The sequence below is a fragment of the Mastigoproctus giganteus genome, chromosome 7 (assembly GCF_048544385.1).
Source record: "Mastigoproctus giganteus isolate SK-2022 chromosome 7, ASM4854438v1, whole genome shotgun sequence".
Taxonomy (NCBI): Eukaryota; Metazoa; Arthropoda; class Arachnida; order Uropygi; family Thelyphonidae; genus Mastigoproctus; species Mastigoproctus giganteus.
In genome coordinates this window covers 218,202,166-218,216,006 of record NC_143581.1, presented here as the reverse complement: position 1 = coordinate 218,216,006, position 13,841 = coordinate 218,202,166, and the positions used below count along the sequence as shown (strand labels likewise).

General features: G+C 38.2%; 1 protein-coding gene across 2 annotated transcripts in view; it reads right to left on the bottom strand.

Moving 5' to 3' along the window:
* Window positions 1–2,844, bottom strand: part of LOC150083689 (PAX3- and PAX7-binding protein 1) — a 188,769-nt gene extending 185,925 nt beyond the window's left edge. The window contains exon 1 of one of the 2 annotated variants that reach the window (XM_090378126.1): window positions 2,462–2,844. In XM_090378126.1, coding sequence (XP_090234252.1) covers window positions 2,462–2,732 — 271 coding nt within the window. In that variant the 5' untranslated portion in view covers window positions 2,733–2,844. The remainder of the gene's footprint in view (window positions 1–2,461) is intronic. The other variant, XM_090378125.1, reaches the window with a different exon arrangement.
* Window positions 2,845–13,841: the final 10,997 nt, after the last annotated feature.

The following is a 13,841-nucleotide window of genomic DNA, read 5'->3' as shown; positions in this document are numbered from 1 at the left end:
TTTTCTGACAATTACGGGTGTGTCGTCATCATCAAAGACCCAAACTTTGTTTTGAGCCTTGGTCGGCAGATCGTAATAGTACAGCCATGTCTCGTCACCTGTCACGATGTTGTTCACATACCGAGATTGTCCCTTATCAAACTTTTTTAACATCTCCCGGCACCAAGTCACACGTCGTGTCATCTGCTCTTCAGTCAGTTGATGCGGCACCCAGAGAGAACAAAGTTTCTTCACGTGCAAATGATCTTGCAGAATCGAACGAATTGCTGGTGCATTTAGGCCCAAAGTATCCTCTATCTGTTGGTAGGTCACTCGCCTGTTTTCGTCAAGCATTTTCCTCACAGCAGTAATGTTTTCCTCCGTAACTGACGCTCGTGGCCTTCCCGGCCTCTCAGAATCCTCCAGAGTGAAATTTCCCCTTTGGAATTCTCTATACCACCTGAATATCGTTGTACGATGTGGACAATCATCAGCTAGTGCAAGAGTCATTTCTTCTAAGCACTGGTCTATGGTTAAACCACGCACGAAATTATACCGCAAAACTGTCCTTATCTCATTTCGTGACCACGATGCCATCGCAAGCACTTTACACTCTCACTACTAATGAATAACTGAGCCCATCGACTTGGCGCGGCAGCTACTATGCACGTATGAACATGTCTCAACATGCAGCAACAAGCAGCTTCCTGTGATTCATTGTTGCGTCATATTGCAAAACTTTCCTAGTACCCTTTGTACAAACAAACAATTAACCTGTCATAAGTTTTCATTTTTCTGTTTTCAAAAAACGGACACCATGCAACATCATTTACAACAATATTTTTCAAAGTGTAGTCTGTGAACTCCTGGGGGAGATAGGGTTCTTTCGGGGGGGGGGGGGGAACCTGAAACAATGTCTGAGATTTCTTATAAATATTTAAAAACTGAAAAACTTTAGAGGACAGGAAGAATTTTGTTTGGGGATCTTCAAGAAGGTTTAAGCTAAAAGGAGGCCATTATGTCACTCAAGTGTGGGGAGCACTGATTTAGAGAAAAACCTCCAACCTTTCACGAAGACAAGGTTAGATTTTGTTCTTCCGTTACTTTTTTTGTATGTCATCATTAATGACATACAATGTGTGTGTGTGACAAGTAAAAATTGTGTGTGTTCATTGGTGAGGAAATAGACCAGCCACAGAATCCATGAAATGTCAGATTTGGGTAATAATTTTTATTGATACCTTTTAGTACAGGCACCTGCATATGGATACTGGATTCAGTGTATCAACAACAGTCCCTAAAGTGTTATAATAACTCACATGTAGGTGAAAGTGCCTCCTTTATTCACTAGTTCCAACTCCCATGCACTGTCATTGAGATCACATATCAGACTGCCAATAATAATACTAAAAACAGAAGTTCAATAATAGGGCTTCAAAGACTGTCTCAAAACCACCTTAAAAGGTTTCATTTTATTCTAATTTTTAATTATCTTCCTTTTTTCTTTCTTTTTTTTTGAAACAAAATTCATAGTCAGTTACAAAAGTAAGGCAAATGATCTGGTAAAAAATGTCGGATGTAAAGAAAATAAAATTATAAAGAACTGTCATTAAAAAAGAAATTTAAAAAAAAAAATGAAATTAAAGTTATAAAAAAAACAACTACTGTGGATCAAAGTGATGAGATTATTACATGAAACTTAGTACTGACAGTTAATAGCAAAAATATCAAATAAAACAGCTAGAACAAAATGAAATAATCGTTGGCTTTTTTTTTAAGACAATTGAATTCAGTTGTCTTAAAAACACAACTGAATTCAGTTGTTTAATAAGTAATTTTAAGCAAATAAGGAAAGCACAAGGAAAATATACACATCCACAAGATCATGATAACATAAAGCAGTCATATTTATGAAGATCGTCATTGTAGGACAGTTTACAAGAAACTGCTTGAAAAGACATTCATTTTTGTTCTTTTGACGATTTCAATAACTTGTTTTTCTCTTTAGGCTTCTCAATTTCCATTTGCTGATGAATTATGGCAAAACTCCACTTTCCTATTTTAGCATGGAGGGCTGGTCAATCCTTTCTCTGAACCACTGTGTCCTTATTTCCTTATTTTATTCATGTCCTTTGCATACACTTGAAAATTGCCTTGTACACAACATTCTAAGAGCCACTTGCATTCTTTGGGTTATCTTATAAGTTTTTACATTCTGATAACTGCCCCCCTTGCTACACCCTCATCCCAACTATAATTATACAACTATATTCCTTTACATGTTCACATGCTCTGAAAGATACTCTTTTGCATATTATTAGCTTGTATGTGGTGTATAGCTAAATATATAATTTTGTATTAAGTTATTCAAGAATAGTTTTCTACACAGAAAAAATGAAAAAAAAAAAAAACGCATACTATATAAAGCCGTATGTGGCTTTATATAGTGTATAGATACTATCGCATACACAAAAGCACTTACCTTCTTCTTCATCATCAAAACTAAGAAGTGTAGATCTCACTCTCACAGTTTTATCTGAACTGGTTTCAAGTTTTTCTAATTTCTGGCTAGCTTCACTGCGTATCTGTGATGGTCCGTCATTACACTTCACACTAACTTGTGAATTCGAATTATCTGAATGCGCTTTACTAGTTTTTTCGCCCGTCTTGTCACTAGACTCTGTATCTTCATCGGAATCGTTCCTAGTAATCCGCTGGCGAAACTTTCGATTTGGTTTCTTGAACAAAGACATAATTTAACTTCTATATAAACAAAGTATTTTTGCTTATTTTCCCACACAACTAATCTACATTTTAAATTATAGACGGTGAAATAGCTCTAATGAGTAGTTAAGAAATAGTTATTACATGTTCTATGCTTACTTTCACTCACATTTTATCTATATGCCACAAGAGGGCGATAAGCTTTGACAAACCCATTCACACTGACGCTATAATATGAAACGATCTTTATTAAAAGAAGTACTAACGCAGTGAAACAAGCTTATACAGAACAGCAAAAAAAAAAAAAAAAACAGCGTATATTATATATATTATTATTTATTATTATTATTATTAATGGCCATATGGTACAAGGAAGCCTGAGGCTTATGCTGCACCAGCCAAAAAAAAAAAAAAAAAATTCCCAAGTTACCCCCTGAGAGAGAGAGAGAGAGAGAAGTAGAAAGGAATCACCAAGAAAGAGAAGAATGATGATATCCAGCTCAGGACCCTGGGTTTGCCAAGCCCATACTCACTAGATGTGAGCCCCCGGGGGTAATATGCCCATCTTCTCTAATAATTTATCCAATCTAATCCTTCCTTAGATTTTAAATTTATTCAAAGTATCCGCTTCCACATGAGCAAATGGAAGTGGACACTGCCATTATCATGCATACATTTTCAATTTGATTTTGTCCACTTATGTATCACCAGAGAATGAGTAAGGACATCATCAGCATATAGTTTATTCAATCCATTTAAAACCTTAACCACTTCAGTCAGGTCTTCTCGCAAGCAACCAGTTTCCTGACCTTGCAAATTGCATAATTGAAGTATCTTTCTAGGTAAGAATACCCAGGGCCGGTTTTGGACTGTTAGCCGCCTGCGTGCTAGAGATATTTAGCCGCCCCTATCAATGCGGATCGGTAATAATGATTTTTGGCCGCCCCCATCAATGCTCATTCGGTAGTAACGAATTTTTTTCTGTGAAAATGTTGAAAACGGTCGACAAGAGAATTGATTGTTGTGTGAATATTTAAATTAATAACGTTCGTGTGCATTTCTCTCTTTATTTTATTTTCCGTCAACAATTAAAACAATGATGTAATCGCTTTAAGATTAACGGTACGGAAATAAAGGCCCATTCACAACGAAAATTAAACATAACATAAGCATAAAACCTTGTACCTATGTTATTTAATGAAACCATTCACAATGAATTACGTAAGTGTAACCTTAAACTTAATCATAAGACGTTAACTTGAAAGTTTGCAAACTCCAAGCTTTTATGATTTTGTTTACGTAGTTTAAAACAAGACACAGTCGTAGAAGTTATGGAAGTCCCATTGTTGAATCCTTCTCTGGTTCAACGGATGAACCCACCATCGCCTGTGCTTGCACTTCTAAGTTTCCTGATACAAAACACATAACATGTATGCTTCGGCGTTATTTATAACCATAAACTGAACAGCTATATCATGCGAACATCAATTTTTGGAAGTATGAAAGAAGAGCATGTGTTTCCATGGTTGCCAAATATGTTTACGATCATGTTTATGTTTCCACTGTGAATGTTGGTATGACTTCTTAATTTTACTGTAACGTTTGTTACGTTATTTTCATGTTTAATTTTCATTGTGAATGGGCCTTCAGAGAATAAAATATTATTTATTAACAATGCCACGTTCGTTATTTCATCGCCGACCACTATATTAAAATGATATTAAATTACATTTTAATTTTATTCTTTAAAGTGCACTATCGGCTGCCCTAGGGATTTGGCCGCCTGAGTGCATGCACGCACTGCACACCTACAAGAATCGGCCCTGAGAATTACCCTGAATGAACTTTTTGGTTTTAAAGAAATAAACTATTCTAACAACCGCTTAGAAAACGACTCATTTAAATACATGATTAAAGCTTGTTGATTTTCTTTGCAACATTCCAACAGACCTACATCCTAACTAAAATGAGGCTACAAGACCCATACACAGTACTCTAGTTGCAGTTGATCTTTGCCTTATACAACCGGTTAATCAATTCCATGTATTGCGAAAATTCCCGTTTATTGGTGACAGATTTCCATGAGCTGTCCTAGTAGCCTACCTGCACAGTGCGAGAATTTATTCTCTCACTGTGCAGTTAGGCTACTAGGACTATTCTCTCAAAAGACTAGGACTATTCTCAGGAGCGGATTAAAGTCGGTTAAGGCCCCGGGCGTCGAAGAAAACATTGGGCCACTTAAAAAAAAAGAGAGAGAGACAGGGAAAATAAAAATACATGTTAACCATTTTTTTAAATAAGTAAAAAATATTATGTACTATTAATGTTTTATTTCCAATAAAATTTGAATATAATATATGTATAATATAATTAATCATAGCATAATAATAATCACAAAGTTTTGAAGTAATAGTTGAACATATTAGTTTAACTATTAGTTGAACTAATATGTTCAACTAATTTGTTGGGGTTTTGCGTGGGCCCTTCAAAAGTCGGGGCCCAGGGCGCGCGCCCGGTGCGCCCGCCATTAAATTTGCCTCTGACTATTCTCTCAAAGTGAGAGAATTTATTCTCTCACTTTGAGTCTTTTTGTTCTCCACTCCCTTGAATATAGCATCTAAATGAAATGTTATTTATCCTGGGATTACTGCTACCTATACACAGTATCTTGAATTTACATCATGTTGAACTTACAGTCGATTTCTACTTCTCAGTCCAAATAATTCCTCTAAGTCTTGTTGTAATAGCATACCCTGATTGCTGTCATTAATCGCCACGCTCCCTTTGACCAATTAGCAACAATGGACATTTAACTTGATATGCCTTCATCGATGTCATTAATAAATACGAAAATAAAATAAAAGATCAGCACTTAATCCTGAGTGACACCGCTGATAAGAATAGTCCATAAAGCATAGCGCCTATTAAACCCACTCACTAACTGACACTCAATCATTCCTTTATCTACAGTAATAACTAGACTCGTGAGAACACAGTTGGTATGCTCACCATCCTGCCTATACCGGGTGAAAAAACCTCAGTTCGAATCCCTTTCATGACGCGAGGAATTTTTATAGGTCTTTTTCAAAACTTGGCTGAGTTATCGGCCTCAAGCGAGGGTAGAACGGTGTTTTTTCCCTACAAATAAAACAGCAAATCAACCAGAGAATACATGCAATTTAGAGACATACACAGGTGTGCAAAGCTTAAGGACCCGTCAAGTTTTCACTTGTAGCTTCTCATAGGACTGGCCTAGATATGGGAAAAGCATACCAAATACCTAGATATGGGAAAAGCATACCATACATGAGGTACAGAAATGATGAAAGAAACAACACCGATGCAACAACGGAAACAAAACGGGACAGAGGGATGCTTTTCAAAAATGGCAACATAGCACTGGCACAATGATACAGATGCATCACTGCCAAAAATGGAACAAAGGGAAGAGGTTATCCTCAGTAGGAGGCTATATGGCTACCCTTAATGTCGATGCAGGCTTTGCACCGTCTGTCCATACTTAGAACAATGCTGTTGACAAATTCTTGCGGTAACATCGTCCATTCCTCCGTCAGCGCCATCTTCAGCTGGTGAACATTTTCTGGTGGGTGTGGCTAGGCGTCTCCCTAGAGCGTCCCATATGTGTTCGATAGCATTTAAATCAACGGAACGGGCAAGATTATCCATACGAACAATGTCCTTACTTTCCAAAAGCATATCAACAGCAGCACTGCAATGGGGTGTGTACAGCTTCTTTAACACGAGCCTCAGGCGATTTATTCACTTTAGTTTAAAAAATTTTCTTTTTCATTTTTCATTCAGTTATTGCAAAACCATAAAATTAATTAGCTCCCAGTTATAATTTGGTATACTGTGGCATCCTCAGTGCTAAAAACTTCCTCAACCGTGATAATAGAGGAATATGTTTATTCAGTCTGTCACGACCTAAAGAAGACCTCCACTAACTGTACATTCATATCGAGTGGGCTAATGGGGTTCGTTCTTTTCCTTCTAGGATTAACATACTGTAGATTAACTTGTCTGCACGCGTAGCACAGTGGTACCGTCATCGTCCTCCCCACACCAGGTGGAAAAGACCCGGGTTCGAATCCCGTCGATGATGCAAGGAACTTTAATGGGCGTTTTTCACTCCGTGGCTGAGTTAGTCGGTCTCAGGAGTAGATAGCAAGGTTTTTTTCCCCAGAAACTGCGATTTTTTGTCCAGCAAACAGACAAATCGACTATAGAACACACGCAATAAACAGACATAAGACACAGCACGACAGATGAATTTAATTATTCGGGTGGCCTAAATATAATAGTTTTTTTTTTAGATTACCTTCGCTTGCATATGAGCTCCATGGTGATTTTTAGAGTAGTTTGCACTTCGTTGTAGGTTCCTATATCCGCTGATAATTTATAATCATCTCATGCATGTTTCCTCCCTGCCATGAGTATCATCATCATCTGACATCTATTTAGTTCTAAACCCTGGAAAATATTTCTTAGGTCGTTTAAAAAGCCTAGTACAGTACTTCTATAATTACTTCCTCGAAGACTTACCATTAGAATTTGAACTTGGCAATATCATCAGTTGGTTCTACTGAATGGACTCTAAAAATTGTTTATTACCACTACAGTCGCCTTTAAGAAAGCACAATGCCTTCCAATGTTCTGATCGTAGTTGACCATGGGTCGCTCCCATGGTCCCATCTGACCATGGGTCGCTCCCAAATCAGTATATTACGATCACAGCCGCTTAATCAGTATATTACGATCACAGCCGCTTAATCAGTATATTACGATCACAGCCGCTCAGTCACTTAAATGGATAATTTTAATGCTTGTTGTTGGGTTTTAGGAGCATTGGCGACTAAGGTCATGTTGCTCCGTGTATATTGTCCATAAATTGAGTGTGTTCTGAAGTAGATTTTCTTTTGTTTGCTGGACGAAAAACCAGAGTTTGCGGAAGAAATACCATGCTGTCCTCTCCTGAGGCCCACTAACTCAGCCACTTTGTGAAAAACGCCCAAAGATATTCCTCCTATCATCGACAGGATTCGGACAACTCAGGTCTTTTCCACCCGATGTGTTGAGGACGGCGATCCTACTAACTGTGCTACCCACGAGGGCAATTTTAATGCATGAAAACTCGCTACTGACAAAGAGATCAAGACTATTGCTTTTTCTTGTTGCCCCTCGAACATGACATTGTACAAAACAGTCATCCAATAAATCCACAAATGTCTTGCTACTGTTTGAGTGACCAAACCATAAGTTTCAATCAATATCTGAAACGTTTTAATCTCCCATTATAAGCCATTCTAATTTACGGGATTACTATATTTGTCTGCATAGTTGTTCATTATAGTCAACTCGGTCATTTGGCCAATAAATCCTCCTGGTCTCATTTTTATTTCACAGCACACACCATACTGACTCACATTACAGTGGCTACCTACGTTGTACATTTGCATAGCCTTAGCTTGTATATACGTCTTAATCAAGAGCATATTTCCTGCCTCCTTATCCTGTTCTATTCGTACTTTCTGTACGCAATATACCCACCATATTCAAATTATGCATCCTCAAAAGGATTCATCCCTAGTTTAGATGACGTCTCGCATCAATGAGATTGTATAAGGATTGTCTGTATTTGTGCCACTCGGACATAGTGACATAGTGTTTTTTGACAAGCGGCACCGGTGCTTTCGCACAACTCCGCATTTGAATCTCTTGTGAAGTAAGACAGTACAGTACTGTCAAGGCCAGATAGCATATGTTAGTGTATGTTCATGTTTACTTAGTGCGGGTTATGTTGTTCATCTGGCCGCTTGGTCTAGGGTCCGTGGAACACCACAGACCGCTAGTTACCGTCACTGGCACTGGGAGCTGGACCAGGTATGTGGGAAGAGAACTCTGGCTGGCCGACCCTGGGGTTCGCCTGAGCTTCCCAGGGAGAGCCAAAAAAAAAAAAAAAATAAAAATAAATAAATAAAATAAAATAAAATAAATTAAAAAAATAATAATAATAAAAAAACCCTGCTACAGAGCGCCACTCGGACAGAGTGACACCACATGAGAGTGTACACAGTGAAAAATTCTTATATTAGGGCAGTGGGGTAACTAGGGTGAGGCACGTGCCCTGGGCGCCATATATATTTAATTTTTTTAACAATAAAAGTGCATTTTGTTTTTATTCTTTTATAACCGGTATGATAAAGAGTAACCAGTTGGAGTACAAGTATAAGAATCCAGCCAGAATTTTAAAGAACAGTTTGCAATGGGCGCCATTTTTTTAAATTGCTCTGGGCGCCATCAACCCTAGTTACGCCACTGTATTAGTGTCATCTAGAAAGTCACTTCAACTACTCATGTGTATTGTGTCTTTAAATTACATGTGTTCTCTGGTCGATTTGCCTGCTGGACGAAAAATCCTGGTTCCGTGGAAAAAACCATGCTATCTACCCACCTAGGGGCTCACATCTGGTGAACATGGGCTTGGTACACCCAGGGTCCTAAACTGGATATCATCATTCTTCTGTTTCTTGGTAATTCCTTTCTACTTCTCTCTCTCCCTCTCTCAGGGTAAGTCAGAATTTTTCTTTCGCTGGTGCAACATAAGCCTCAGGTTTCTTTGCACCATATGGCTAATAATTATAGCATTAACATTAGTAGAGGCATTTGATGCAAGAAAGCAAGCTTATGCAGCATCAGCCAAAAAAAAAAAAAAAAAACCCACTTCCACTTCACCCCTCTGTTCGTTCAAAATACCTATCCAGCTGAGCCTTAAACTTATTTAGGCTATCAACCTCCACTACAAGGGATGGAAGTCTGTTCCACCAACCAACCACCCGCTGGCTAAAAGCAAATTTCCGCACATCTATCCTACATCTGTCTTTCCTCAATTTGAATTTATGCCCTCTCAGGTGATTATTCTGAGCTAGAGGAAGAATCCCATCAGCATTGAGCATGCTCAAACCATTCAAGGCTTTATACACCTCTATCAGATAACCTCGCTGGTGCCTAGTCTCCAGACACTGTAATTTGCAAAACTTAAGCCTTTCTTCGTAAGAGCACCCCTTTGTTCCATTCACTAATCTTGTTGCCCTTCTCTGTACTCGTTCCAGCAGCTCTACATCCTTCTTGAAATGAGGCCTCCAGACCTGTATAGAGTACTCAAGGTGTGGCCTGACCATTGCCTTATACAAGGGAATAATCACCTCCTTATCCCTGATATAATAATAAGACCGACTGACTCAGCCACGGAGTGAAAAAAAGCCCATAAAAGTTCCTTGCGTCATCGACGGTATTCGAACCCAGGCCTCTTCCGCCCGATGACGATACCACTGTGCTACCGAGCAGACGGATTCTGTGATAGTCCTCGCAGGTAGTAACATCATTATAATCACTATCCTCAGCCATACTGGACTGAAAAGGCCGAAGTTCGAATCCCGTCAATGAAGCGAAGAGCTTTAATATACTCTTTTTCATCCGTAGTTCAGTTAGTCGGAATCACAAGAGGACAGCAAGAATTTTTCTCCGGAAAATCGGGTAATTTCGTCAGGATTGGGTGGTTATTGTTGGGTTTTAGCAACATCGGCAACAAAGGCCATATTGCTCCGTGTATATTGTCTGTAAATTTTGTGTATTCTGAGATAGATTTTCTGTTTGCTGGACGAAAAACCAGTTTTCAGGAGAAACCATGCTGCCTTCTTCCGAGACCGACTAACACAGCCACATTGTGAAAAAACACCCATGAAAATTCATTTATGGGATTCTAACTCAAGTCTGTTCCACCCGGCGTGGGGAGGACAGCGATTCAACCAACTGTGCTACCCACGAGGGCATTTCGTCCAGCAAAACAAGCAAACTGACCACATGACTCACAAAATTTATGGACACAATACACATGAGTGGATGAGGTTGCTATCGAGTGAATTAATTGACTCTTTTTTTTTTTTTTTTTTTAATTTGATCTTTGAGGTAGTCAGTGGTCTGTTCATTGTTACCTTAGTTCAGGGGCTGGCAACCTACGGCTCGCGAGCTGCATGCAGCTATTTGAGCATGTAACTGCGGCTCTTTAACTTTTAGCCCACATGAAGCACAATTTGAAATGGTGTTAGAGGACTTAAAAATGAAGGATATGTGTAGTGCAAGACTAAAACGCCGCCCTTGCAGTATTACACAAATGGACGGCGATAGATGAGGTGAAAAAGCAAGACCAAATTGTGTTCGATGCGTGGAGTAGCTTACCGGGCACGTATACAAATTTGAAAATATTTGCGTTTGGACTTCTCAGGTTTCGGTTCGATGAATTTCTGCAGGCAATATTTTCGAACATGAACTGTATTAAAAATAAATCAAGAAACGGCCTGAACAATGTGTTTCTCTCAGCATGTTTAATGATGAAAATTACAGCATACTCGCCTGATGTTGAGAGACTTGCTCAAGAAGATCAGCAGGAAACGTCACATTAATTCATACCTAATTGGATGTTTGTTACGTTTTTTCAGTAATAATATTACAAAAAATATATATTTTTAATAAAACACCTTCCCACTATTCCATTTTTAAAAAAAACTGCCCTACCCCTCTTCCTCCTCCCAGCCTGAACTGAGGTGCAGCTCTTCGGATTCTCTCTCTCTTTTTTTTTTTTTTTTTTAACTTCAAAAATGACTCTTTACACTCAAAAATTTATCAAAAATGGCTCTTTACACTCAAAAAAGGATGCCGACCCCAGTTTTAGTTTGATGTACGTATTACCTTCGATGTATTAACTCTAAAATTAGTGTAAAGCGCCCTCTTGATAAAATTTAAGTTGCTGTTATTTTTATGTTTCTGTTATTTGTTGCTTAGTGTTTTGCTTGTATGTTGGAGAAAGTTTCGTTATGTTAATTTAAAATATCTGTGTGGTTGTTGTTGTTTTTTTTTTTTTTTTTCAGTTATGTTGTTATTTTCTAGAAGCTAATCAGCTCTAATCATAAATTCTAATTAATATCTGTTTGTGAGAAAGCTTTCAAAGCGAATGTTCGAAGGTTTAATTAGTAAGCAATATAAAATAATACACGACTAACTATGATGCATTCGAAGATTGGTTTTTTTTTTTTTAAGTAGCATTGTTTTTTTAAATCTGTTTTCTAAGTTTCATTAGTGTTTAATGTTATAAAGTTACCAGATTAAAAACATCAGTGCTGGATAAAAATGGGAAAAAAATTTAAAAATATGCACACGCTTTTTTCAAATTTATTATTTTTTTTTTCACAAAATTACAAAAATATCAATGAAACAAATGATAGATTCTAATATTAAAAGGTATTGATCAACATCAACATATGTCCATTATATTCAAGGAAGCAGCAAGAATGTTATAGGACCTGAGCTTTTATAATGAGAATATTTTTAGATTCAGGCACAGTCCCTATAGCATTAGTAGAGGCATATGATGCAAGAAAGCAAGCTTATGCAGCATCAGCTGATGCTGCAGCCAAAAAAATAAAATAAAATTTATTTAGGCTATCAACTTCCACAACAAAAGATGGAAGTTTGTTCCACCAATCAACTAGCCACTAGCTAAAGGTAAATTTTCGCACATCTATTCTACAACTGTCTTTTCTCGATTTGAAACCGTGCCCCCTCAGGTTCTTAACTGAGCAAGAGGAAGAATCCTATCAGCATTCAGCTTGCTCAACCCATTCAAGGCCTTATACACCTCACAGGTGCCTACTCTCCAGGCACTGCAATTTGCAGACTTTCAGCCTTTCTTGGTAAGAGCATCCCATTGTTCCCCTCACCAAATTTGTTGCCCTTCTTTGTACTCATTCTAGCAACTCTACGTCCTTCCTAAAATGAGGCCTCCAGACCTGTACACAGTACTCTAGGTGTGGCCTGACCATTGCTAGCAAAATTCATATATATCATTGACAAGACTCCATGACCTGCCCTGGCAGCCCATCTGCACTGCTCAGCGAATTTCATATTTGACTGCACAGTTATCCCCAGGTCTTTTCCACTTCCCTGAGTGTAGTACCACACAGTTGGTACGTTTCTCTTCGGTTATTGTTACCCATATGCAGTACTTTGCATTTGTCAATGTTAAACTTCAGTTGCCACTTCTCAGCCCATTTGCTGAACTTATCTAGATCCAGTTGGAGTAGAATACTGTCTTTACTGTCATTAACCACCCTGCCAACCTTTGTATCATCTGCAAACTTGGACATTATACCTGATATACCTTCATCAGTATCATTGATAAATACACAAAACAACAATGGCCCAATACCGAACTCTGAGGGACTACACTAATAATATCTGGCCACGAAGAACAGTGTCCATTGATTACCACTCTCTGTCGTCTCCCACTCAACCGTTCCTTTATCTATTGTAGCAACTTACCCTTAATGGCATACCTCTCCAATTTGTACAGCAGTCTTTCATGTGCAACAGTATCAAAAGCTTTCCTGAAATCCAAGTATATGATATCAAAATTATTTTTGGCATTCAATTCCTTTGTGACCACATCATTGTATCCAATCACATTGGTCAGACAAGACTTTCCCTTAACAAACCCATGCTGTGTCTTAAATATTACTGCAGTCTTGTCTATATGATTCTGCAATGCTTCTTTAACCAGTGATTCCATTATTTTCCCCGGAACACAAATTAAACTAACAGGTCTATATATTACTTGTGTCACCGTTTGAACCCCCTTTGTGAATTGGTGATACATTTGCACACCTCCAGTCCATGGGGACCTCCCCTGAGTCCAAGGAAACTCTCATAATTATGGCTAAGGGTTTGCTTACTTCCTTTGCTGCCTCCTTTAATATAACTGGATAGATCCCAGGTGCCTTTTTTATGTTTAACTTCAACAATTTCTACTCCACTTTGCTGTCAGTTATTACAAAATCACTTAGCTCCATGTTAGAGTTTGATAAACTTCTGCAATTCCCCTCATTGAATAACTCCTCATATGTGAATGTAGATGCAAAATACTCATTCAGTTTATTAGCTACGTGAGCATGATCATCAGTAGTCAACCCATCTACGTTAAGTGGTCCAATCTGATTCCTTGTCCTTCTAGAGTTTACATAAGTACAGAACTTCTTGCTATTTTTCTTTGCATCCTTTGCCAAAGA